The sequence below is a fragment of the Loxodonta africana genome, chromosome 1 (genome assembly GCF_030014295.1).
Source record: "Loxodonta africana isolate mLoxAfr1 chromosome 1, mLoxAfr1.hap2, whole genome shotgun sequence".
Classification (NCBI taxonomy): Eukaryota; Metazoa; Chordata; class Mammalia; order Proboscidea; family Elephantidae; genus Loxodonta; species Loxodonta africana.
This window is the reverse complement of record NC_087342.1, coordinates 17777845-17805561: the sequence shown is the minus strand read 5'-3', so window position 1 is coordinate 17805561 and position 27717 is coordinate 17777845. Positions and strand designations below refer to the sequence as shown.

The 27717-nt window shown below is 50.0% G+C and overlaps 2 protein-coding genes across 4 annotated transcripts in view; one reads left to right on the top strand and one right to left on the bottom strand.

Moving 5' to 3' along the window:
* SLC51A (solute carrier family 51 member A) overlaps window positions 1-7127 on the bottom strand; it is a 39953-nt gene extending 32826 nt beyond the window's left edge. For all 3 annotated transcript variants that reach the window (XM_064296148.1, XM_064296133.1, XM_064296164.1), the window contains exon 1: window positions 5034-7127. The gene's annotated coding sequence lies outside the window, so the exon portion shown is untranslated. The remainder of the gene's footprint in view (window positions 1-5033) is intronic.
* ZDHHC19 (zinc finger DHHC-type palmitoyltransferase 19) lies at window positions 3641-23643 on the top strand. The gene is made up of 8 exons (XM_064267146.1): window positions 3641-6173; window positions 6531-6652; window positions 7156-7295; window positions 8306-8478; window positions 9121-9226; window positions 16358-16443; window positions 16760-16964; window positions 17608-23643. Exons 1-8 carry the CDS (start codon window positions 6049-6051, stop codon window positions 17704-17706), a joined length of 1056 nt encoding a protein of 351 aa, XP_064123216.1. The 5' UTR covers window positions 3641-6048; the 3' UTR covers window positions 17707-23643.
* Window positions 23644-27717: the final 4074 nt, after the last annotated feature.

The window sequence follows — 27717 nt, the reverse complement described above, 5'->3', positions numbered from 1 at the left end:
CAGGCAAAAATATATTTTCAAGTATCTCTATTTCATTATTATTTATGATGGTTGTCATGGATTGAATTGTGTCCCCCCAAAATATCTGTCAACCTGAGACTAGAAGAATCCCGGCGGTCAGGGTCCCCAAACCTTCTGTTGACCCAGGACAGGAACCATTCCCGAAGACAACTCATCAGACATGGAAGGGACTGGACAATGGGTTGGAGGGAGATGCTGATGAAGAGTGAGCTACCTGTATCAGGTGGACACTTGAGACTGTGTTGGCATCTCTTGTCTGGAGGGGAGATAGGAGGGTGGAGAGGGTTAGAAACTGGCAAAATTGTCACAGAAGCAGAGACTGGAAGAAGGGAGCGGGCTGACTCATTAGGGGGAGAGTAAGTGGGAGTATGGAGTAAGGTGTATATAAGCTTATATGTGACAGACTGACTTGATCTGTAAACTTTCACTTAAAGCACAATAAAAATTATTAAAAAAAAAATCTGTCAACTTGGTTAGGCATGATTTCCAGTATTGTGTTGTAGTCCTCCATATCACGATTGTAATTTTATGTTAAAGAAGATTAGGGTGGGATTGTAACACCCTTACCCACTTAACATCCCTGATCCAAAGTAAAGGGAGTTTCTCTGGGGTGTGGCCTGCACCACGTTTTATCTCTCAAGAGATAAAAGGAAAGGGAAGCTAGCAGGATGGGAGGAGACCTCATACCACCAAGAAAGCAGTACTGGGAGCAGATTGCATCCTTTGGACCCAGGGTTCCTGCGTGGAGAAGCTCCTAGTCCAAGGGAAGACTGATGAGAATGCCAACACAGAGAGAAAGCCATCCCCTGGAACTGACACCCTGAATTTGGACTTTAAGCCTACTTTACTGTGAGGAAATAAACTTCTCTTCGTTAAAGCCATCCACTTGTGGTATTTCTTTTATAACAGCACTAGATGACTAAGACGGTGGAAAACACCTGTTAAATAGTGTTGCCCCAAAATTCATGTTCATCTGGAACCTGTGAACGGGATCTTATTTGGAAATAGGGTCTTTAAAGATGTAATCAAGTTAAAATGAGGCCCTACCGGATTAAGATGGTGTCTTATAAAAAAACGGAAGCTTGGACAGAGAGACAGAGACCCGAGGGAAAATGCCATGTGACAATGGAGGCAGAGATTGGAACTACCCTGCCACAAGCCAAGGAACGCCAGGGATTATCGGTAACCACCAGAAGCTAAATTTGGGTCCCTGTCTCAGAAAACAGCAACATCAAAAAGAGTGGTCAATACCCTAGAGATACAAGAGCCTTCACACAAACAGATATATGCACACCCATGTTTATTGCAGCTCTGTTTACAATAGGAAAAAGCTGGAAGCAACCAAGATGTCCGTCAACAGATGAATGGGTAAATAAATTGTGGTATATTCACACAATGGAATACTACGCATCGATAAAGAACAGTGACGAATCTCTGAAACATTTCATAACATGGAGGAATCTGGAAGGCACTATGCTGAGTGAAATGAGTCAGAGGCAAAAGGACAAATATTGTATAAGACCACTATTATAAGATCTTGAGAAATAGAAAAAACGGAGAAGAACACATACTTTTGTGGTTACAAAGTGGGGAGGGAGGGAGGGAGGGAGAGGGTTTTTTACTGATCAATCAGTAGATAAGAACTGCTGTGGGTGAAGGGAAAAACAACACTCAATACAAGGAAGGTCAGCCTAATTGGACTGGGCTAAAAGCAAAGAGGTTTCCGGGATAAAATGAAAGCTTCAAAGGTCAGCGGACCAGGGGCTGGGGTCTGGGGAACATGGTTTGAGGGGACTTCTAAGTCAATGGGCAAAATAATTCTATTATGAAAACATTCTGCATCCCACTTTGAAATGTGGCGTCTGGGGTCCTAAATGCCAACAAGCGGCCATCTAAGATACATCAATTGGTCTCAACCCACCTGGAGCAAAGGCAAAGGAAGAACACCAAGGTCACACGACAACTAAGAACCCAAGAGACAGAAAGGGCCACATGAACCAGAGACCTACATTATCCTGAGACCAGAAGAACTAGTTGGTGCCCGGCCACAATCGATGTCTGCCCTGTCAGGGAGCACAACAGACAACTCCTGAGGGAGCAGGAGACCAATGGGATACAGACCCCAAATTCTCATAAAAAGACCATACTTAATGGTATGACTGCGACTACAGGAATCCCGGAGGCAATGCTCCCCAGACCTTCTGATGGCACAGGACAGGAACCATCCCCGAAGACAACTCATCAGGCATGAAAAGGACTGGTCAGTGGGGGGGAGAGAGATACTGATGAAGAGTGAGCTAATTAAATCAGGTGGACACTGGAGAGTGTGTTGGCAACTCTTGACTGGAGGGGGGATGGGAGGATAGAGAGAGAGGGAAGATGGCAAAATTGGCACGAAATGAGAGACTGAAAGGGCTGACTCAATAGGGGGAGAGCAAGTGGGAGAAGGGAGTAAGATGTATGTAAACCTACATGTGACAGACTGATTGGAATGGTAAATGTTCACTTGAAGCTTAATAAAAATTAATTAAAAAAAAAAAAAAGAGTGGTCAGGTGAGTACAAGTGCTGAGAGTAAGCAATGGTCACAGCATTAACCGTATCGCTAATAGCAACCTTTACACAGCACAGCAGAAGATAACATAACAAACATTTGGCCTTCTCCGTTCTTCTAGAAGTAAGGAATCTCATTCATTTGCTTATCTATGGTTATAAAATTTTATTCATTTTTATTGTGGTGAATATATATATATATATGTATATAGTGGGGAAACCCTGGTGGTGTAGTGGTTAAGTGCTATGGCTGCTAACCAAGAGGTCAGCAGCTCGAATCCACCAGGCGCTCCTTGGAAACTATATGGGGCAGTTCTACTCTGTCCTATAGGGTCATTATAGGGTCGCTATGAGTCGGAATCAACTCGACGGCAGCTGGTTTGGTTTTTTTGGTCAAGTATATAGTGGCATAGTGGTTAAGAGCTTGTCTGCTAACCAAAAGGGCAGCAGTTTGAATCCACCAGCACTCCCTGGAAACTCTATGGGGCAGTTCTACTTTGTTGCATAGGGTCACTATGGGTCAGAATTGACTCGATGGCAATGGGTATATACATACATATATATATGTACATATATACAAAACAAAAAATTGGCATTTCAAAAAATGTTACATGCAAAATTCAGTGACATTAATAACATTTTCAAAAACAGCAAAAAAGCACGTAAGTGCATAGACCCCAGATCTATTCAGGTCAGATGAGACAATAGCTCTACCATCAGACAGAATAGGCAGAAAGCAGGTAATAACTTTTTACAGCTTCATGATGAAAACAGACTTATTCAAAGGTCATTTATCAAGATACAAATTCTCTCCTTTCTATTATACATAAACTTAAAAGAATAATTTTACTATATTTTAATAAACAGGTATTTTAAATGGCCATGCATATATACAGCAGGGGGCTGGTGTGAACCCAAACCTTGATGACACCTAGTTCTCTTGCCCAAACTGCCTCTCCAAGCTATCATTTTGGATGGCAAGATATCGCCAAATCAAATAGATAGGTGCCCTTCAAAATGGGCATTAGACTTTGACAACCAGGAACTCTGAAAATCCTTGCAGTTGGTATACCCCAGTTGGCGAATTCACAAAAAAAGACCAGGCTTATTGGTCTAACAGAGACTGGAGGATCCCTGAGACCATGGCCCCCGGATACCTTGCTAATCCAGAACTGAAGCCACTTCTGAAGCCCACCTTGCAGCCAAAGATTAGACAGGCCTATAAAACAAACAATAACACATGCGAGGAACATGCTTCTTAGTTCAATCAAGTATAGGAGATCAAATGGGCAACACCTGCCCAAAAGCAAAGACAAAGGAAAACCGGGCAAGTGGAACTGGGGAACCCAGGGTGTAAAGGGTAAGGGGGAGAGTGCTGACACCTTGTGGAGATTGCAACCAATGTCACAAAACAATTCGTGTATAAATTTTTGAATGAGGAACTAATTTGGGCTGTAAACTTTCACCTAAAGCACACGATAAAATTAAAAACAAAACCAAAACTCCCCATTCGGACCCTGGTCGCAGGTCTGAAATAGTGCATGCTTAATCCTGTGGAGACCTTGAGAGCAGAACTCTGTAAGGGATTAAAAGGGTTTTAAAACATTAATCACCAGCACGTATCAAAGTTTTATTTCAAGTTGTATCTGAGTTTAGGTGGTCACAGGGCACGTTTATTTTAGGATTTTATTTATACCTACATGTTCACTTGTAGAAAATGGTTGAAGCAGCTTGTCACAAAAAACGAAGGTCCAATAAGATAAAAATCACCCAAGGTAAAAAAAAAAAAAGGATGAAGAAATGCAAGAAAATGAAGGAGTCAAGCTCTATTTCAAATTCTCAACTAAATAGTGATGTGGACCTCAGCAGCATGTGGTCTCCCCTGGAGCCACGGGCTCCCTGCCTCAACAGCGCCCTCTTGGGGAACAACAGGGCTTTAGCCCTTCTCTTTGGAGGTTCTCCTTTGCTTTAATAGTTGTGGGGGTCACACTGTACCCAGTGATCACCATCATCCCCTCGATCTCTTCTTGGACCCGTCAGCACACTCTATTGCAATTATGCGGTAGACAGAGGTCATAAGAAAGGCAGAAAGAAAGTGTTCTGGAATTTAATTGGGTGGGGAATGGAGAGGATCAGAAACTTTCATGGAGGGGAAAGGAATGACTCATCAGTCAGGGTTCTCTGGTGAAGCTGAAGAAGACCCTGGCTGGTCAAGCAGAAAAAGAGGTTATTCAAAAGATACCGAGAGGCTCATAGAATGGTTGTGAGTGCTGGAGTGCTGGAGCTGATGAGAAACACCGTGACCACCAAGGACTTAGAGCCTCAGCTGCTGGCGGGCCACTTCTGTGCAAGAACTTGACTGCGGCGGCAGCTGCCTCCAGCCCTGAAGCCACTTCTGCTCCAGGACTCAACTTCCCAGCCATCTCTATGGCCTCTACCCAAGAAAGACCCCTCCTCTTACCTCACGGCTCCTGAGATGAGGTTTGGCATGGGTTTCTCTGACTGGTGGTGCCAGGGTCATGGGCCTGTGCGCTTGTGGCAAAGGAGGCTGAGAACACAAAAAATCTGGCATTTTCAGCTCCAAGTGGAATGAGGAAATGGTCATTGAGGCTTATGATGTGGGAACTCCTCCAAACACAGAGGGTTCAGATGGTCAGGGGTCAAAACAAATGACAATTGTCAGTGCCTTGTCACAGAAAACCCAGTTATTTTCTCACATAAGCAGCTCAGAGCTGGGCTGTCCAGGGCTGGCGCAGCTACTCAGTTCTGCCATCAAGCTCTGTCTGGCTGCAAGTTAACTTCTTGCCTAACGGAACCAAGGCGGCACCCCCCAGCCAGCACGTCTAGGTTCAAGACAGGAAGAAGGCATAGGGCTATGTCAACTGTGTCTTCTTCCCTTTTATCAGGAAGACAAAGCTCTTCTAGAAACCCTCAAGGACATCCACTTACATCTCACTGACCAAAATTGTATCATGAAACCAACCTGGAAACGAAGGAAGTAGGGAAGTTACTTAACCGAGTAGATTGCTGGTCCCCGCCGCCCAAGTGGGATTTTGTAACAAAAGGAGAAAACGGAGATGGAGTGGGCAATGAGCACGGTTTGCTTCGATTAGCACTGGGCCTGAAAGGGTGGTTGGAGCTACCAACCTTCTTCCGCTGTTTCTCTAATTTCTAAGTCTCAAAGCCACCCTCACAGAGGTGGAGTTTCTCAGTCCCCAGCACGTACGGGGGAAGGGTGGGTTTGCAGGTGGAAGTGGTGGACCCATGATGCAGCCAGAGTAGACTGCAGACAGCTCTGCTGAGGGCCCCTGACCCCCATTCGCCTTGGCTTCTGTGATGTCACAGTGGGGCTTCTTTCCTTCCACCCTGGGCTGTGGCTTCCAAGGCCGCTGTGGCCATGGGGCTCTGGGAGCCAGCAGGGGGGAAGGCGCCTTGGGGTGGCTCAGTTCTCCCCTGGGGACACAGGAGACCCAGCCATGCCAATCTTGCAGGAGCCCCGGCCCCCACCACAGGCCCCGCTTCCCTGGATCCTCCCGAGCCTGTTTGCCGCCTTCAATGTAGTGCTGCTGGTCTTTTTCGGTGGCCTTTTCTTCGCATTCCCGTGAGTCTCCCACATAGGCTGACAGATTTCTTACAGAAAGACAGAAAGGAAAACACCATTATAGTACAGGGGCAGGGCAAGTGCGGAACAGGGGGTCAGGAGTCAGGGAGCGAGGATGTTTGGGCCATGGGAACAGAATGTGCAAAGGCACAGTGGTATAGAGTGCCTGGCACATCTGGGGAGCTGCAGTTGGCTCGTAATGCTGGTGACATTTGGCAGAGCCTCTCTGGGTCTGTCATCAGCCTGGGTTTTTAGAGCAGGCCTTAAGATAGTCCGTGGGTCCTGACCCTGGAATACTGAGCACTGGGGGAGCTTCAGGTGGCTCTAGATCAGGGCTGAATCAGGCTCTGGTCTCAGTTGCAGGTGGCTGGCCCAGAATGGGGAGTGGGCCTTTCCCGTCATCACAGGCCTCCTCTTTGTTCTCACCTTCTTCAGTCTCATTTCACTCAACTTTTCAGACCCCGGCATCTTACATCGAGGTGAGGCTTTGGTCCCCTGGGGAGAAGGAGGTGGCGCCAGAGGGGCTGGTGCCTGGCAGGGACAGATCCTCACCTGCTCTCCTATCTCCCTGCTGGGGCCTCAGGACCCATAACCCTACATCCTCATTTTCTGGCCTGGCTCCTGGCATTTCATTTCCCAAGTCACTGAGGTGTAGAAAAACTAGGATTCTGGAGTTTTCTAGCTGCTTTGGAGGGGAGGGTGAGGCCCAGCCAGGGAGGGAAGCCAGCTTGATGCAACCACTCTGTTCTCTTCCTGCTTCCCTCTTCGCACACCTCAGAGCATCAACCACAGTTCCAACGGCCTCAGAGTTCCTGGAACGCCACCCCCTCTCTGATTGCCTGCCTCTCTGAGCTTGGACAACTTGCTCAATGGCAACTAGGGATTCCCCTGCCCTCTCCCCCCCAACCCCCTGGCAGCCGAACGGGTGATCTCAGGGTCTGCTGCACCCCCCACCCTGCCCCCAATCCTCTCCTCGCTGCAGGCTCTGACGATCAGGGCCCCATGATGGTGCACGTGGTGTGGGTGAACCACAGGGCCTTCCGCCTGCAGTGGTGCCGGAAGTGCTGTTTCCACCGCCCGCCCCGAACCTACCACTGCCCCTGGTGCAACATCTGTGTGGAGGTGAGCACCCACTCTCCTGCCCCCACAGCACCTGGCCAGGGCCAAGAGCCCCACTCGCCCAGGGGCCGGGGTCAGGTGTGGAATCGTCTTCAGGACTGCTCAAGGCCAAGGGTGGCAGTAGCTCTCAGCTACTCTGGGTCACCCGTGTGGTCACTGCCTCCAGGACGGCTGCAATTGGCCTGTGAGGCTGGCCTTGCCCACACAGGTGCTGATATGCCCAGGGGCATCCACATCTATGCTGGTCAGGCCAGGGGAGGAAAGCAGCCACTGCCCTGCTCCAAGGCTCCTTGACAGTAGATACCCAAGGCCCTCAGGGGAGGGACTGGCTGCAGGCCAGCCTGGAGAGCTCTGCCTGTTCTCTGAGGGTCCAGGCCAGACCAACTCGTGGGTTCTGAGTGCTTGTCTTTCCTGTGTCATAGCCCCCAAGGGTTTATAAATGCATTGTCTTAACTGGTCCTTACAACCCTGAGAGGCTGGCTGGGGAAAGGTGTTATTATTACCTTCATCTAATGGATGAGGAAACAGAGGCCCGGAGATGTTCTATGTTCTGCCCAAAGTTACGCCAGGCTGTGTCTCACAGGAGACCGGACGGGCCTTTCTCTAAAAGGCCTAGTGAAGGCTGACCTTGTAAGCCACAGAGCTCTAACCATGAAAATGCCAGCCTCAGTGACTTTATGGCTCAGTTTCTCCCTGGGTTGTGGGAGCCAGTGAGTGAGGCCAAGGGCAGGTTTGAGGTAGCCTACGGAGCCTGGTTAAGAGCTATGGCTGCTAACCAAAAGGCTGGTACTTCCAATCCACCAGCCACTCCTTGGAAACCGTGTGGGTAGTTCTACTCTGTCCTATAGGGTCGCTATAAGTCAGAATCAATTCGATGGCAACTAATTTTTTTTTTTTGGTTAGGGGGCCCGCAGAAGGCCTCAGTTTGGGGGACACAGAGGGTTGGGCCAGACAACGGGTTCTCGAGGCCAGAGGACAGTTCCTTAGGCCTGCCCTGCCCTCCTCGCCCCCAGGACTTTGACCACCACTGCAAGTGGGTCAATAACTGCATCGGCCACCGTAACTTCCGCCTCTTCATGCTGCTCGTGCTGTCCCTATGCCTCTTTTCGGGTGCCATGCTGGTTACCTGCCTCGTCTACCTGGTACGCACGACCCACCTGCCCTTCTCCATAGACAAAGCCATCGCGTATCCGTCCAAGACCGCAAGACTCTACGGAGAAGCCATGAGGGGGGCGAGGACAACAAGGGGCGGGGCTAAGAGAGGTGTCTCGGGGGCGGGGCTAATGATGGGCGGGGTCAGGGAGAAGAGACGCTTGGCGGGACCGATCTGGGATGAGGTAAGGATAGGTGGGGCCAGGGAGGTGGGCGAGATTAGGGGTAGGAAGAGCTGTGAAGAGTTTAGAATCTAGCGGGGTCGTGGACAGACGGGTGACAGCACAGGGCAGGACGGGGCTAATTGTGGGCGGGGTCAGGGTGGGGTGAGATCGGGGCGGAGCGAGTTGGGGGCGGAACGGGGTGATGTTGGGGTGAGGGCGGGGCGGGGCAATGTCGAGGGCGGGGCGATTTGGGGGGTGAGGTCGGGGCGGGGTGGGGTGGGGCGGGGCAATGTTGGGGCGAGTTCTGGGCGGGGCGATCTTGGAGGTTGGGCAAGGTCGAGGCGGTGTGATGTTGGGGCGAGGGCGGGGCGGGGCGATGGTGAGGGCGGGGCGGGGCGATGTTGGGGGCCGGGCGGGGCGGAGCGGAGTTGGGGCGGGGCCGAATGTGAGGAGGCGGGGCCCAGGGCAGGCCCAGGACAGGGTGAGCGGCTCCTTAACCCGCCCGCGCGCAGCATCGTGGTGGCTGTACCCGCCACGGGCCTCCTGGTGCCGCTCTTCCTGCTGCTGCTGATCCAGGCGATGTCGGTGAGCACGGCCGAGCGCTCCTACGAGGGCAAGGTACGCGGGGCCGAGCGGGGCGCTACGACCCTGGGCTGTGGGTAGCCAGTCACCTAGCGCCTCCTCGCACTCTCCGCTCGTCCTCTACTCCTTGTCCCCGATGGTGGCCTGGCCGCCTTCAAGGTGCCTCCTTAGTCCTTCCAGACCCGTCTGGTAAGGTTCAGCTCAGACCTCGCCTCCTTCTGGAGGTCAGTGGTCGCGCCTCTGTCGCTGGTGCTCCGGTGGGCCCCCGTGTGCAGTTTTGAGGGATGGGCACGAGGTGAGTAAGGCTGCATCCTGCCCTCGTGGTGATAAGGAACGTGACAGCAGAGTAGCACCCGCCGGACACCGGTGAGCGCTCTGAGAGGGCGGCCTGTGCTCAGTTGTGTAGCACCAGCTCCTAGGAGGAATTGAGAGTTCAGTGAGGACCGCAGGGTAAGGGTAGGACGTGTCACTGAGCGGTTTTGGAGGGCAGAAGGCAAAGGGAGGGCATTGCACGGGAGGGGCACAGCTTGCAGAAAGGCAGGGAAGCCTGAAGGTCTGTGCAGCGCTGATGGGAGAGTGAGGAAATGGCTCTATGGAGGAGACTGGGGCGCGGGAAATCAAGAAGGCTGCTTGGGGTTGGCCGGATTAGAAAAACCCTGACAGGCAGAAGGACAATGCAGTCTCGGTGCAGTGGAAACCTCCCAGCCCTGGTAGGATTTTTTTTAACGTCGGGTTTATTGAGGTATAATTTACATACAGTAAAATTCCCCCTTTTTTAGTGCATAGTTTTATGAGTTCTGACAAACGTACACACTCTGGTAACCACCATCATAAACAAGATTTATAGAACAGTTCCACCATCCCAGGAAAATCCCTCTGCCCCTTTGGAGTCAACTCCTCCACCTACCCGCATTCTCTGGCAACCATTGATTTCTTTCCTGTCCCTGTAGTTTTTCTCTTTCCAGAGTGTCATAGAAATGGAATCACAGCTTTTGAATCTGGCTTCCTTCACTAGCATAGTACAGTTAAGATTCATTCACCTTGTTGCCTGTATTGGGTAAGTTCGTTCTTTTTTATTGCTGAGTAGTAGTGCGTTGTATGGATAGACCACAGCTTGCTTATCCATTCGCCAGTCGAAGGATGCTTGGGTTGTTTCCAGTTTTGTCAAATGACACTCTATAAACATTCGTGTACGGGCATGTGGAGGAGTCCTTGCGTGGCCCAGTTATGGTTCAGCACCTCACAAGAAAGGCCTGGTGATCTACTTCTGAAAGACCACAGCTATTGAAAACACTATGTACGTACGGTTCTACTCTGTAACGGCTGGGAATCGACTCGATGTCAGCTGGTTTGGTTTTTTACAGGCACGTGAACACTAGTTTTCATTTCTCTTGAGTAAATACCTAGGATTGACATTGCTGGATCATGTGGTAAGTATATGTTTACCTTTATAAGAAACTGCCAAATTGTCTTCCCAATTGGCTGTATCATTTTGCATTCCCACCAGCAATGTATGAGAATTCCAGTTGTTTGACATCTTCAAAGGAGCCCTGGTGGTGCAGTGATTAAGTGCTCAGCTGTTAACTTAGAGGCTGATGATTCAAACCCACCCATAAGAGAAAGATGTGGCAGCCTGCTTCCGTAAAGATTACAGTCTTGGAATCCCTATGGAATCAACTTGACAGCAATGGGTCTGCACCCTGTCCCCAATGCTTGGCATTGTCAGGGTTTGTTTTGTTTTAATTTTAGCCATTCTGATAGGTGTGCAGTAATGTCTGTTGGTTTCATTTGCATTTTCCTAATGGATAAAGATGTTGAGCATCTTTTCATGTTCTTATTTGCCGTCTTTGTATCTTTGATAAAGTGTCTGTTTCAGTCTTTTGCCCATTAAAAAAAAGGGGGGCTGTTTTCTTATTATTGAATTTTAAGAGTTCTTTTTATAGTCTGAATATCGATGTGTGTCTTGCAAATATTTTCTTTCAGTCTATAGTTTATCATTTCGTTTTCTTAAGAGTGTCTTCAGAAGAGCAGAAGCTTTTAATTTTGATGAAGTAAAATTTATCAATTTTTTTTTTTCTGGGTCATACTTTTGCTGTTGTAACTAAGAAAACTTTGGTTAACCCAAGATCACAAAGATGTTCTCCTTTAAGTTTTATAGTTTTAGATTTTTACTTTTAGGTCTATGATTCGTTCAGAGTTAAATTTTGTGTATGGTGCAAAGTATGGGTCAAGATTTTTTTTTTTTTTTTTTGGCATATGGATTCTTTCAGCACCATTTGTTGAAAAGACTGTCATTCCTCCATTGAGTTGACTTTGCACGGTTATCAAAAATGAATTTACCATATACGTGTGGAGTTTTCTACTCGTTCGCCAATACCATGCTGTATTGATTACTACAGCTTTATATAGTAAGTCTTGAAATCAGGTAATGTGAGTTTTTCAACTTTGTTTCTTTTCCCGCAAAGTTCTTTTAGCTATTACACTTCATTTGCTTTTCCATATAAATTTTAGAATCAGATTGTCAATTTCTATTAAAAAATCTGTTGGAGTTTTCACTGGTATTGAATCAAACCTGTAGATCAGCTTGGGGAGAATTGGCATTTGAACGGTATTGAGGCTTTGGATCCATAAACATGGTATACCTCTTCATTTATTTAGGTCTTCATTGATTTATGTCATCAGCGCTGTGCTGTTTTTAGTATATAGATGTTGCATATATTTTGTTAGATTTATATCTAAGTATTTCATATTTTTAGTACTTTTATTTCAAGTTCCACTTATTAAAAATACAGCGGATTTTTGTATATTGATCTTGCTAAACTCACTTATTCTAGTAGCTTTTTTTGTTGATTCCTTGGAGTTATCTATGCAGGTAATCATGTCATCTATGAATATGGATGGTTTCACTTCTTCCTTTCCAATTCGTATGGCTTTATTTCTTTTTCTTATGTCAATTACACTGTGCTGGACCTCCAGTACAATGTTGAGTAGGAGTGGAAAGAGTGGATATCCTTGCCATGAGATTGAGCAGGTCAATGACATGACTAAAGGCTGTATAAGGAAGACTAGTGGGCAGCATTAATGAGGGGGGAGCTGGAGACATTGAGAAACCTGAAAGAACAGAGGAGCCTTCTTTGCCCAGCTCCTCCCATCCTTCCAGCCACCACTCATCTTTGGTTCCCAGCCCACTTGTGACCCCTCTGCTCAGACTTTACTCATCAACCACCTGTGGCCTGCATGCCCTTCTCTCTCCAGACTCAACCCATTGTCTCAGCCTCTCCTCGGCAGCACTGCCCCTTCACAGATTCTGTGGTTCTCCCAACCCCAGATCAGTTTGGAGGCCTGGCCTCCCTCCACTGATCAGAATGGTGCCCCCCAATCCAAGATCTCCAGCTTCGAGGGACCTAAATATGGTCTGCACTCCATGATTCACTAGGCAGGACTCTTACCCATTACCTGCAATCCCCATTTCAGGCATTCTTCACATACCACAACCTCCATTCCCTCCTTCCTCCCCTGAACTCTACTGCTGAAGCTGCTTGCTGAGTGGTTGATAGCAAGGGCTCTGGAGCCAGACCACATAAGTTCAGATCACAGCTCTACAACTTACCAGCAGAGATCTTGGGTATGTTACTTAACTGCCCTGGGACTCAGTTTCCCCATCTGTAAAATGGGACAGGATGGGTTAATATGTGTAAGACGCATAGAATAGTGACTGGTACAAGTAAGTGCCGTATATATTGTTGTTGTTGTTATTACCACTCCTATCTATCATCAATTATACATGGTCATATCTCTCATATCTTAAAAGCAAAGCAAAACTCTCTTAATGTCACCGGCCTCCATCCCACCTATTGTACTCTCCTTTCCAGTGCAATCATGCCATAGTTCCTGAAAGAGTTGCTGTGTTCACTATGTCTGTTCTTCACTGTCCTCGAGCCACCCCAGGCTGGCCTGTCCTTACTGTCACAGTGTTGCAGCGCTCACCAAGCGGCCACAGCCTGTGGCGGTCCTCATACCTAATCTTTCTGGGGTGCACACAACAGCATATGAAACTGAGCCCACCGTCTTCCCCATCCTCTCGGAGCTCAGCGCTCTCTGCTTCCCTGGGCTGCTGCTCCTCTGCCTGTACCTCAGAGTCCTGTCCTGGACCACCCGTTCTTTTCACTTGATCTGCCTCTGTGCTGCCCTGAGCACCCCCACAGTACGTAGGACCCTGTGTGGTAGGTGCCCTCACTACCCAGAAATTTAAGACTGGCTCTATTGTTTGAAAGGAGCCCTGGTGGCGAAACAGTTAAGCACTTGGCTGCTAACCGAAAGGTTGATGGTTCAAACCCACCCAGCAGCTCCGTGGGAGGAAGTCCTGGCAATCTGCTCCCATAAAAATAACAGCCTAGAAAACCCTGTGGGGCAGTTCCACTCTGTCACATGGAGTCACAGTGAGTCAAAAGTCAACTCGACAGCACCCAACAATAACAACAACGATGGTGTTTGAGGCTGTGTCAGGGGTGTCACTAGGGCTGGTGTCACCCAGTGTGGTAACTCATGGTGTCACCCCCCCCCCCACGGACCTCCTCCTGTCCCAGACCATATAGAATCTTTAGTAATTTTTGTTGTACTAATATTTTTTGATTTTTCCCTTTCATTTCCTTTAGTTACCACTTTATTCTCAAAAAAGTTATTGATCTAGGTCCAGAAATGCTAATTACCACAATATTGTAGCTAAAACACCAGAAAATTTGACAAAACCAGTAACTGTAAAAATACCAGCAGCAACTGAAAACAACAGCACGTGCTTGTAGCATGTGCAGACAAAGCCACGTGATTCTAAGCATTATTGTAATTGGGTAATAATGGCAGCTCTGACCAGGGTGCATAAGAAGGTTTAAAAAGCAAATTAGCGTAGATATTGTTAGATGTAAACTGGTATGTTGATGCATATAAGTTGGACTTATGAAAAATGTTTTTTTTTTTAATCATTATAACTAACTACGGGATATTTTTATAAAAAATAATAAATTTCTGCTGAAACACTGCACAAAAATTTGATAGTCATTTTGGTGTCACCCCCTCAAACTGTCACCCAGTGTGGCCACACCCCCACACTCCCCTAGTGACACCACTGGTTGTGTCCTCAGTTCCCAGTGTGGTACCTGGAACATTGTTGAGGCCCCAAAATATTTCTAAATAAATGAGTGAAGTAACAAACAAATGAACCTATAATGGTTTGGGGGAGAAGGAGAAAGAAAAGGCTGGCGCCCTGATGCCTCAGGAGATGAGAGGTTGGTGAGGAGGCAGCAGGGACCTAGGTGGAGATGTCCACTTTGGTTTTGGTCCTGTGGAGCGTGAGGACATTTGAGGTATAGAATTGGAGCAGGAGGCTCAGGACTGGAGCTGGCAAGAGAGGATGGTCTGGAAGCTTCGGAGCTGTTGGATTCTGTTCCCATTTGAGAGGTACCATGTGTGGAAAGGAAGGTACTCTATATTTTGGTCAGTTCTTATACATTTTTAAAACACCTATCATTCCTTTAAGCATTGGACAAGCAACGTTTTCCATATACAACTGAGAAATCAAAAATTTATTTCCCTAAATTAAAAAATTCTCATTGCAAACATAATCAACCTCTTGTAAACATTGAACTGAAACCATGAATAGACTACCAGCTTCTCCTAAATGCTTTAAAGACCTTAGGAAGTAGGCCGAACCCACACATGACTGTGGTTAGCGTTGCTTTTCAGCAAAAATGGGATATTCTGAAGCCATTTGGATTTTCCTCCCCTAGTCACAGGGTCAGCTCCCCTACATGGAGTCCTGGTTCTTTTCGGTGGAGAATACCGTTGAAGATCACAGTCTTTGTCACAGGGGCATGGGGCACAGGAGAGTTGGTGGTGAACAGAAGTGCTCCTGGGCCACTTTTGGCCATTGACAACATTTTATAGCTAAGGCTCTTGAAGTGGGGTGAGGCTTGGTCTGCACTGGGGAGGAAGAGGGGCTCAGGAAGGAGGCGAAGTGGACAGATGGAGGGTGTGGAGGTGGGGAGGAGGACAGCCTGATCAACAGCGTCTTGGCTGCAGATTAGGGGAGGGCTTGACCTTGGGGCTTGACCTTTACTGCGTTGTGTGCTCGGGGCCTTCAGTCCAGATTTTCCAGGGCAACCTATAAGTCAGAATCAACTTGACAGCAACAGGTTTTTTTTTTAATCTGATTTTAGTTAGGGAAATATGATCAGGCCTCTCCCACAACTATTCTTCCAGATAGCCAAATTCAGCAAAGGCACGAGTCAGGGAAAAAATGAGAGGTGGAAAAGTGCAGAAGGGGCGTGGAACTGTCCTTGGAGCAGTTCGGCAGCAAGTGGAAGACCTGAAAGTGTGTCTGGAAGGAGGTAGCAGGAAGATGTGTGGGGCCTGTGGGGACGGGGGCGGGCGGGGGCACTGTGTAAGAGGAGACAAGATGAGGGGAGGCTGTCTTAGTTTCCTAGGGTTGTCATATCAAAGTACGACGAATTGCGTGGCTTAACACAACAGGAATTTTTTGTCTCACCATTCTGGAGTCTAGGAGCCTGAAGTTAGGGTGTTGGCAGGGCCATGCTCTCTCTGAACGCTCTAGGGGAAGATCCTTCCTTGTCTCTCCAGGCTTCCAGTTGCCCCAGGCATTCCTTTACTTGTAGCTGCTGCGTAACTCCATCTCTGCCTGTCCTCACATGGTGTTCTTCCCTCTGCCTCTCTCTGTCGCTTCTCCTCTTTTATAAGGACACCACTCCTGTTGGATTGGGACCCCCCCACCCCAGTATAACCTCATGTTAACTGATAACATCTTCAGAGATCCCTATTTCCAAACAAGGTCACATTCACAGGTACCAGGGGTTAGGATTTCAACGTATCTTTTGGGGGAACACAATTGAATCTATAACGGGGGGGCGGGGATTGAGAAGCAGAAGAGGTGGGTGCAGTGTTGGGGTTCATTTGGAGAACTCAGAAGTGGCTTGCTCTGCCTGGAAGCTGAGAAAGAGGAGGCCTCAGCTCACTCTCAGGTCCTTCCCTGTCCATTCCCCTGCCCCCACCCCCCATCTTGCTGCAGCCCTGGGCAGGGATGACTGGCTCAGAAAGGGTCAATGGCTTGCTCAGTCCTGCCGGCTCTGAGCCCCTCTTCCTGTCCTCCCCCTCCAGTGCCGATATCTGCAGGGATACAACCCCTTTGACCAGGGCTGTGCCAGCAACTGGTATTTAACGATCTGTGCACCGTTGGGACCCAAGTGAGTTGGCAAACTGGGGTCCTGGAGCTGGTGGGGTGGGGTAAGCCTGGGTCATCACCTCTAGCCCCTTGGCACATTGTCCTGCTCCTTTGGGGTTTTCTCCAGAGCATGTGGGAGCCTCCTGGAGCCACCCCACTTGCCTCTTTGAGTCCTTTTCCCCAAAGAATGGGGTGGAGAGCACGCCAGCCAAGATGTGACTGGCCTTGACTCCCTATAAGATTAAGCTCCAGGCTGCATGTTCTCCAAGCTGAAGGGGACAGTGAGTGGCCAGGCCGGGAGGGCTGTGGCTCCCTGCATCTGGCCTGTTGCTCCCCAGGTACATGGCCGAGGCCGTCTGGCTACAGAGAGTGGTGCGGCATGACTGGGTGCCCCTGCAGAATGTGCACTCTTTGACGTGCCCCTCTGAGCCCAGTTCCCCAGTCCTCCCTGGGCCTGGGCCTAGCCCCCAGCCCCAACCTCGGAGCCTCTACATACCAGGCAAGGGGCTCCCAGGGAGTGGAGAGGCTTCAGCTCTCCAGGAGGTAAGGGGTGTGTGTGTGTGTGTGTGTGTCAGGAGAGGGCGTCTGCAGATTGTGTAAGTACTGGGGGAAGCCCCCAGAAGGTGAGCTGGCCCTGAAGCTGGAGCACCCAGAGCTTGGGGGAAGGAGGTTTTAGACTTGAACGGGTGCTGGAAGCAGTGTCACAGGCCTCCAGAATACCCTCGGGATGCCTGAAGACACAAAGGGGAAAGGCTGTGAGCCAATTGCTTTCCCTTTCTGGGCCTCAGTTTCTTCAGTTATTAATGAGGAGGCAAGACCAGTCTGGTAGTTTGTAATTTTAGGTGGAGGGATTCCTTTATTTAAGTGAACTTTTACTCTGAAGCTCGATGTATGGAACATAAGGAAGTGGGGCATTAGGAGTGAGGTGGGGGTGGGTACCCACAACCCCCAGCCCCCTTACAGCGACCTTCCACAGCACCAGCCCACTCCCTTTGCCCTGCTGGCGAGGAGGTTGGGGGTTTCTCGCTCCCCAGCGGGTGGGCTTTGAGCTGTGGGGTGGGGCATGGGGCAAGCCTCCATCCCTGTCTGTATTTAGCTCCACGCCAGCCCAGTGGTGCCCTTGCTGCAGGAGGCCCCCACACTAGGGTCGGCCTCCCTCTCACATCTTCATACCCTGCGTTTCCAGGAGCACCTGCAAGGAGAGCCTCACCTCTTGAGACCCGAGTGTGTGGAGATGCCCACTCCCCTGGAGGGAGTGCCAAGACACGCCCCCAGTGCCCATTAAACACCCTTTGCCTGCCTCCTTCAGTGTCCTGCTGAGCATGTCTGTCCTGGGTGCTAGGAGGTGGGGCAGGCTCTGAGGGGCCGGACAAAGACCTCCGGGGGGGGGGGAAGAGTGAAGACCCAGCATAAGCTCTGGCAAGTCACTTAACATTTCTCTTGGTCCTTAAAATGAGGCAACAATAATAACCACGTAGGCTGGCCTAGTCCACCTCCCATCAAGGACTGGAGATGAGGGAAGAAAAAGCCCACCAACATCAGGGACGTCAGCTTTGAGCAAAGACTGGGCCTCCTGTCCTGCTGCACCCTTGTTTGACTGCAGGGGGCGCCCACTGCCTGGGAAGTCACCATCCTAGCCTGGTCCAGCCCACCTCCCCTGGAGCCTCCTGGCTGGGCTGGGGCTGCGTCATTGTGTTAGTGGGGAGTTGGGGGGGGGGGGCGCTGTTCTCCTTCATAGTCCAACCTGGCATCTTTCCTGAGCCTCTTAACCTTGTGTCATTCTGGTCTTTCCCTCTTGGTGGGGAGTCAGGTGCTGGTCCTGTCCCTGTGTTGGGTCCAGCCTTGTGAGTCTGCAGACCCTAGGGGACAGGGGTGGGTGAGGGACCACGCCAAACCATGGCTTGCTAGTGGCCAGCATGTGACCTTGGGGATGGGAAGGTCGTCAGAAGATGAAATGAGATGGATTGAGCAGAGCACCTGGCACACGGCAGACATACAATGAACAAAAGGATTATTTCCTCCAACACGAAGCTGACAGACCACCCAGAGTTTCTCCAAGGACCACCAGCCCAGAATTGCCTGGGCCGACCCCAGACCACTGAATCAGAATCTTGGGCTGGGGTTAGAGCTGGGATCTGAATTTTTATCAAGGGCCCCATATGATACCGCCCCTCTGAAGCTTCAGAGCTGCTGCCTTAGGAGGTCAGGGTTGGTGCAAACCAGTTTCCTGCCCGCCGCCATTACGTCCGGGTGGAATCAGGGCGTGTGATGTAGGAGGAAATGGAAAGATGAAGATCCCCTGGAGGCTTGTGGAGGTGGGCATGTCTGTTTGTGTGCCTGTCTGCACGCATACATGCTTGTGTGGGTTGGGAATAAGCTCATGGGTGGGGGGTGGGGCTGTCAGCCCAGCCTCAGGAGGTGATCACCTAAGATGCAGGACGTGTCCTCTCCAGTCCTCCCTTCCACTGAGGCTGGCCTCTTGTCTCTGGAGGCCCTTCCCTGTCCAGGCCCCAGCCTCACCGGCCCTCTCTGGCTCTTGGCTCTCTGGGCTCCTGGCTCAGCTCTTTGTTCAACCCCAGGAACTCCAACTAACTCCTCTTTACCTTGGTCCCAGTGTCTCCCTGGTCCCAGCTCCCTGGGGGTTCGAGCCTTTTCTCAGCCCTGTCCCTGCTTAACTCAGAAACCCTTGGGTTCTGGGCAGGGCATTAGGGTACTCGTTCGCACAGGAGAAGGCAGCAACCCGCTCTGGCCTTGTGTAAGTGGCTTCTGTGGCCACACTAAACATACTCTGCTGTTACCTGCTGCCAAGTCCCCCCATCACCCCCAGCTCGTGGTGACTGTGTGCACAACAGAACAAAATGATGCCCAGTCCTGTGCCATCCCCATAATGGGTTTCCGATCAGACCCTTGTGATCCGTTGGGTTTTCACTGGCTGGTTTTTGGAAGTAGATCACCAGGCCTTTCTTCCTAGTGCGTCTTAGTCTGGAAGCTCCACTGAAGTCTGTTCAGCATCATGGCAGCACGCAGGCCTCCGCTGACGGACAGTGGTGGCTGCGCGTGAACATTCAGGAGTTTACATTCACATGTAAAGCTGAGGCAGCCTCCATCTGTCTGGGCAGCCGGCCACTCACGGCTGTGCGGGGGTGGGGTTGGGCAGGGAGATGAGTCTCTTTGAGCCCTGAGCCCACGTGGGTATGTGAATGTGGACTGCATATGCGTGCACATGTATACGTGTGTATGCATGCACGTGTATGCGTGTGTATGCGTGCACGTGTATACGCGTGTATGTGTGCTTGTGTGAATATGTATATGAGTATGAACTGTACATGTGTGCATATGTATATGAGTGTGAACTCTATATGCGTGCATATTATATATGTATATGTGTGTGAGCTATGTGTGCATACGTATATGTGTATATGTGCGAACTGTATATGTGTGCATATGTATATATGTATGAGTATGAACTCTATATGTGCATATGTATGTACATATGTGAACTCTATGTGTGCATATTATATTGTGTGAACTGTGTATGTGTGCATATGTATGTATGTATATGTGAGTGTGAACTGTATGTGTCATGTATGTGTGCATATGTATATATGTATGACTGTGAACTCTATATGTATATGTATATATGCATATTTGTGAACTATACATGTGTGCATATGTATGTATGTGAGTGTAAACTCTGTGTGTATGTATGTGTGTGAACTGCATATGTGTGCATATGTATATATGTATATGTGTGTGACCTGTATATGTTGTGCATATGTATGAGTGTGAACTCTGTATGTGTGCGTATGTATGTATGTGTGTGTGCATATGTCTAAGTGTGAACTGTGTATGTGTCATATGTATATGTGTGTATGTATATGTTTGAGTGTGAACTCTATATGTGTGCATATGTATATATGTGTATGTGTGAACTGTATGTATGTGTGTATATGTATGTGTGTGAACTGTATATCTGTGCCTATGTATATATGTATATTTGTGTGAATTGTATATGTGTGCATATATATATATATGTGTGTGTGTAAACTGTTTGTGTCTCTGGTCTGTATGCATCCAGGAGGGCACAGCTTGGTCCAGGCTGCCCAGCAGTTAGGAGAGGCAGCAGAGTGGGGTGCCCACCAGGGAGTCCTTGGGGCAATCTGGGCCTGGCTCACACAGGAAAGGGGACCCAGGAACTGGGCCAAGCCTAGATGTGAATCCTGGTGAGGAGGATGTTCATGGCACTGGCTGGGTGGGGAGCAGCCCCTGTACGGGGGTCCCAGCTCCACAGGGGGCTGAGGAGGCCAAGCCCCAGTGTCTGGAGCAGCCTCTCCCCACTCTGCCACTGCTGCCTGGCCTGTTTCAGAGGCAGGCCGGCTGGATCACCGGACTGCACTTACTGGAGCTCTGCTTCAAGGTATGCAGGAAATTCACATGCCTCCGGCAGGTACCTCCCTCATCCTAAACCACTTGTGAGTCATCTCCCCATGATACCCTGGACCTCTGCTTCCCCACTGGGTGAGGACATCTTTCCTCAGCTTCTCAGAGGAGGCAGTGACTTCTCCAGAGGCAAAGACCTCCAGCTCTGGGATTTAGATCCTTTCCCCCTGCCCACCCTACCCCCCTACCCCACCTGGGATGGCTAGGATTTCTTTCGGAAAGTCTGTTGGATCAGGCTCTCTGTTGTAGGATGGGTGAGTGGGACTAGCCCACCCCTAAGCTTTGGGCTCCTCTCGGGTCTTCTTTCCTGCCAGGCCAGGAGCCTCAGATGGGCTGCACCCACCTTCTCTTTCTGCCTCCTCCCCATTTCTAGTGAACCTGCCCTTGATGCTCAGATGCACCCCACCCAGTCCCTGGCCCACTGATAAGGGCAGGGGTGTTATCAGGGCCTGGTTGTGAGGCCAGCTCTCCATACCCCCAGAAGCCCTGCCACCCTTGCCTTCTGCTGGGCCAGACCCAAAGGGAGACCCCCCCACCCTGCAGGGCTGCCAGGTTCTCACATGTCTGGAGGCCCTCTGAGAGGTCCCCAGCCTCTCCAGCCCCCCACCTCTAGACCTTCCCTCCATGGGCCCTCCAGAAGGTCAGGGCACGTGGGGTGGGAAGAGCAGTGGCCTGAGAGTCAGGAGACCTGGGTGTCACTCTCGGCTCAGCCACCAGCTAATTCAGCAATTGGAGCAGGTCACTCCCTTTGCTCTGCCTCCATCTCCTCATCCGTAAAGGGGAGTGATGATCACAAGCACCTCACAGGTGATCACAGGGTCCTCCCTTTTTAGAGCTGGAAGGAACTCTGGGGTCAACTTCCCCTCCATCCCAGAGGCCCAGAGAGGGAACTAATTGCCTAGGATGGCACAGAGGTAGCACGCCTGGCGGGAGCTCCGTTTCCCCAGGCTGCCCCTCCTGGGAAGGGCCCAGTGTCCTGCCCCGCTGTGGTGCCAGGCACTACATTTCACACAGGGCCTGGGGAACCGATAACAAGGTGGCTGGGCTTAACTCTGTCCAGCTGGGAGCGATAGTGACGCCCAGCCGCTTGGCCCTGCCCTGCCCTGCCCTGTCGTGCCGCCCCACCCAAGGGGGGCCTTTGGTTTTCCTTCTTGGGCTGAGGGTTTGGCAAAGCAGGAGCAGTAGGAGACAGGGGAAGCTTCCCTGAGCATCCAGGGCCTAGAATCCTAATGCCTCACAGGGTACAGCACCTCCCTGACACCAACACCTTGCCTGGCACCCAGACGCTGTCAGCACCCAAATCCCTTCTCTTTAATTCTTAGCATGCGTTAAGTGGCTGAGGGAAGCAGGCCCAGGGCTGAATGCCTACCAGGAGAGCTGACCCTCACCTCTCTGGGCTTCTGGCCCCTGTACTGGGTAACAAAACCCCAGTGAAGCACTGCCCATCTTTGTTAAGTGGTCCGTATTATCTCATTTAGTCCTCACACCAACACTATGAAGTTGTTACTGTTATTATCCTCGTTTTAGAAATGAGGAAGCCAGCCCTGAGCAAATAAATAACTTCTCCAAGGGCACACCGCCTCGAAGGAGTAGAACCTAAACCCCTTTAGCCCGTGGCCATTCCACTTTGCCTCTACCAGTAGTTATCATTTTACTTCAGTAGGGTGTTGTGGTTAAGATGTGGGCTCTAAGGCCAGGCTGTCTGGTTTCCCCAACTGTAAAATGAGATTAGTGATGGAATCTCATGGCGTAGTTATGAAGATTAGTTATACATGCATGTGAAGAGCTTGGCGCAAGGACTGGCACATAGTAGGTGCTAGGGCAACAGTAGTGATTATCATTACGTCATAATTGAAGGGATCCATGCGTCAGGGCGCTGCGATCTGCTCAGTGCCTGGGATGCCAGTTACCACCACAACTGCTGCCTGCTCCTGCCCAGCCTGGAGTGGGTTCCCTTCGTGGCTGGTGGCAAAGGTGAAGGGTGCTGCTACATGGGGGAGGTTCGTGGTATTGTTTTACAGAAAATTAACTGATGTTGAGTTCTTCAAGGGAGCAGTAAGATGACCACCTAACGGCTCTGCACTTCAGCACCAGGGAGGGAGTTTCCTGTCAAGAAACCACTGTGTTGCTTCTGTTTTGTGGCCAGGCCGAGTGTCCCGGCTTCGGTGATTCTGCACCCTGCTTGAGCCGTGGCCTCCCGTCCTCCTTGCTTCCTGTCTCACCGTGGCCTCTCTCACGTGTCTGTCTGTCCTTGCCTCTCTCCTCACCTTTCCACTCTCCCTCTCCTCTGTCTCCCTCTTCCTCCTCCTCCTCCTCTTTCCATTCGTTCTCTTTCATGCTCCCTCCTGCTCTCTCTCTCAACACTCTCTTTTCCACTTTTCCTGGACTACAGCCTCCAAGAATGCAAAGTCAGCTCTCCAACAACGTTCAAGTAATAACTTTCAACTATGATTTTTGGAAGGCTCTGGATCCAGGTGTAGAGACACACAGAACTTTCCGCTAGGCTAGAGGCAAGGCCTGCACAGGGCGCCTTTGTCTGCATCTGCCTGTGGCTTCCTCCTCCTAGCCAGGCATCCACGTTCCCCACTGCCTTCTGGTTGGGGTAGTTTTGCTGCTGAAATAGGAGAATCCCAAATTGGAAGGGCCTTTTTTACTGAATGTCTAGCCACTTCCCTTATTTCTCAATGACAAGAAAATCGAGGCCCCGGGGGATAAGCAGCCTCACACAGCTAACTAAAAGCCACACCAAGGGTGGGTCCCAGAGCTCCTGACTGCTCAGCCTTGTGAGACTACATGTGGGTCAGAGGCCTGGACTGTAAGCGGGGGGGGGGGGGGGGACTCTTCTGGTGGCCTAGTAACTTGGCAACAGTGGGCAAAATAATAACAATGACAATAGCAGTATCAGTTTGAGTACCACCTATGTGCCAGGCATTGAGCTAAGTGCTTTACTTGTATTATATCGTTTAAATCCTCTAAGCAACCTAGTGAGGAAGGTGCTGCTATTACTTTTGTGGGTGTGACCCTGGGCAGTCTGCAGGGGTCTGTTTATCTGAAAGGTGGGATTTCCTGGAGTAGCCTCAGGGCTACTCCTGTGCTAACCTCCTGGGAGCCCATGACTTAGTGACCCGGGAGGAGGATCCCTGGTCTGAGAACAAGCCTTGACGTGGGCAGGACCTTGGGCAAGGCTTATTCCATGACCTGCTAGGGTCATTTGGCTGAACCCAAGTCAGAGTGGACCTTACTAGCAGGGGGGCATGAGGTCACCACACATGAGTATTGACCCCTGGGCGGGACACTTGGCCGTCTGGGCTGGGAAGTTCCCCCAGCAAGTAGTTTCCAGATACCTGTTCATCCATGGACAGAAATGGAAAGGTGCCACCTGCCTTCCCTTTCCTGGCCGGGGCAGCAAGATGCTGTGGAAAGAACATAGGCTGGACGTCAGGCGATCTGGCTGGAAAGCTGGCTCTGCTGCTTCCTGGCTGTGTGGCCCTGGACAAGCCCTCTAACTTCTCAGAACTACTGCTTCCTCATCTGCAGAATGAGAATTAAAACCCGTGCCCAGTCCTCCTCCCACTGTGGTTGTCGGATCAGACAGACCTGATGGGGAGCTGCTCTGTGGGCTATCCCGTCCTTGTGACAGCCAGGACTGGGGCGAGGTGGAGGGGGGGCGGTGTTATACAGGGAGCAATGGGGGGGGTCAGGGGAACACCCAGGTGTGGGGACCCTGGTGCAGTAGTTCCCCTTTTATTTCCAGTTCCCCTCTTTGCACCCTGACCTTTTTGCAGGCTCTGGGTTTAGATCTGTTTTCCATTTAGAAATGGCCAAGACTGAGGATGGAGACAACCGAGAAAATACATAAATAAATAACCAAACCTGTTGCTGTCGGGTCCATTCCGTCTCACAGCAATCCCATGTATTACAGGGTAAAACTGGTCCGTAAGGTTTTCTTTTGTAATCTTTACATAAGCAGATTGCCAGGCCATTTTTCTGTGACACTGCTGGGTAGGTTCGAACCACCAACCTTTAGGTTAGTAGTTGAGTGCAAGTTACCCAGGGATCTGAAGATGGGGCACCTCATTTAAATCTCAGGCAGACTAAACCTGGATCTCTTGCCCTGGGTAATCTTCTCAGCTGTCTCTGTTCCCTGCCAAGTACTGGCCTTGGGTTTGGGGCAGGCTGGGCTTCCTCAGCTCCCAGCTGGCAACGTGATCCATCAGCCGCCATAGCCCCAGCCTCAGGGTGCCTTGAAGCGGAGGCCTCTGGGCGGCTTCAAGGTCTGGCTGTGCTCAGCTCAACCTGATGCATCGGTAGGGCCTTGGGCTGCTGCCCAGTTTGACCAGGAGGCTCTGGCTACCTTGGGCATGATCCAGACCAGAGTAAAGGAGGTTTGTTCTCGAAGCTGAGACCAGAAGTAGGCACACAGAGGGCTCTTTGCTTTGGAGTTGGAGCTTTCAAAGAATTGTTTTCTTTAAATATCCTGCGACAGGAAAGAGAAGCCAGAATCAAACATTCCTGAAACACGGATTTCAGGTGACTTTAAAGGAGCAATTTGTTTGGTTTCCGTCCCATCCTGTTTCTGCTCAGTGGGGTCTTGGGTATTTGTCCCTGGGGTTTGGTGGAAGACCCACACCTCCTAGGCTCTGATCTCCTGACCATTCCAGTCTCACTGGTAGGTTTTCTCAGCACCAGCTCCAGACTAAGGGTCTCTGGAACATTCTGAGCCCCAAGCTTGGTCCCAGGGACGGTTTATGTACACCCACCTCAAGAAACGGGGTCACATCTTGTTGGTCCACAGCTGCATTGGCACACTTTCTTGAAAATGTGCTCTCTTTGCCCTTGGCCTCAGGAATCAGACACACTCCCGACTCTCTTCCTACCTCTTGATGCTCTCTGACTCTTCTTCTCACCTCCTCCCAGGAAATCTTCCAGTGCCATCTTTGGGGGCATGCCCACCTCTTGGAGAGCTCACTCATGCCCTTAACTTCAGCAGTGCTGTGCCCTGCCAAGCCTCCATCTCCAGCCCCTGGGCCTCACTAGTTCCCCAGGCTCTGTGCCATTATTTTTCATGAGTGAATTATTCCCTTGGGGATCCCGAGACCCGTAGGAAGCTTGAAGCCTTTCTAAGTCCCACCATTGGCAGGAAAGAAGAGAAAAAGCAGAGTCAAAAACAGCCCACTCAATTTCAATTTCTTACAGAATCCAGACTTACTGGACCTATTGAGGTTGGAGGAACCCCTGAATCTATTACCCTGAGAAAATCTTCAAACCGTGAACTGAAATTATTCCCCAGAGGCGTTTTGAAACAACAGTTGAGTTGAATTAGTAAAGAATTTTTGATGTGAGCTTTGCACTCTTTTAAGGAATTATCTATAGGAGAGCAGATTCTCAACAGGAACTCTTAGTGCATAGATGAGAAGTTTATGGGGCAGGGAGCCTAAGTCAATGGGCAATATGGGTAAGAGACAGCGAGAATGGGGACACGGTGTGAAGAATGTAACCCGTGTTATTGAACTGTCCGTGTAGAAATTGTTGAACTGGAAGTATGTTCTGCCGTGTGTATTTTTACCAAAATAAAACAACAACAGCAATCCACTGAGTAAGAGTAGCACTTGCTAATGACTCCTCAAGAGTATGAGGGAGCCGCTGAGCAGACCACCAGAGGCGGAGTATGGGGAGCAGAGGGCCTAGGGAGCCTGGGGCTTCCCAACCTGTTGCCTTTGAGTCAATTCCAACTCATTGCGTCCAAAGGGTATGCCAAAGCTACTACTGACCCAAGAGGAGAGGATTGCAGGAATCCTCTGAGCAGCCTTGTTTGCCCTCCTTGCCCCCTTGGTCTCCGCTTTGGTGGCCATGGTGGACTAGGTGGAGATAGGAAGGGAGGGCGCTGGGTGCTGGTGCATCCAGACGTGGGGAACCAATCAAGAGCTTATTGCCGTCCTCCAGGAAGGAGCTGATAAAAAGCCTGAGGCCTCACTGGGATAGTGAGAATAAGAACAAACGCTGAGTGTCCACAATGTATCCAGGAGATAATGAAATTAATTTTTCAAAATATTATGTTCACGTACAGTATAAATATTATTCTTAAATCACATATATGTATTTTTAAGAGACTGGAAACAAATTCATCAAATGTTCGTGGTGGCTGGGTGGATGTTTCCTCATTAGGGGGATTCTAGCTGCTGTTCTGGGTGTTAGGAGCCCTGGTTTCCAGAGCCAGCTGTTCCCCAGACTTCCTGTGTGACTGTGAAAGGCCCTTCCCTTCTCTGGGCCTGTTTCCTCATCTGTGGAATGAGAGTGTGGAACCAGAAGATTTATGACCTGGAGCCAAGAAAGCTGGATGAACCCCGTAACTGTTGTGTGAGATCATCTTTAAACCTTAAGCCAAAAATATCCCCTGCAGTCTTCTTTAAACCAAACAGCAGTGTAGCTTAACTAGTAAAGAAGGTCTGCCTTGAGCGTTATGCTCATTTAAGGTCTATCTACATGGGATCAAATGGACAACAGCAGCTGGAAAGATTAGATAGGAAACTCATGGGGCAGCGAGTATATGTTAATGAGGGAGGAACAACTCAGAGAAGGAGGATGAGAATGGCTGGACAACTCGAAGATTTTAATCAATGTCACCGAATTGTACATGTAGAAATTGTTGAATTGGTGTATGTCCTGCTGTGTATATCCTCAACAACAACAAAATAAAATGAATTATTAAAAATAAAAAAGCAGATTGATGGCTCTTTCCGGCTCGGATGTTACATGGGAACATATGGAACAGAGGGCTTAGGGACTGTCATTGGCATGACCCGGGCGGTTCTGCTTTGCCCTGGGGAGCTGTGACCACCCCCACTATAGGCCGCGG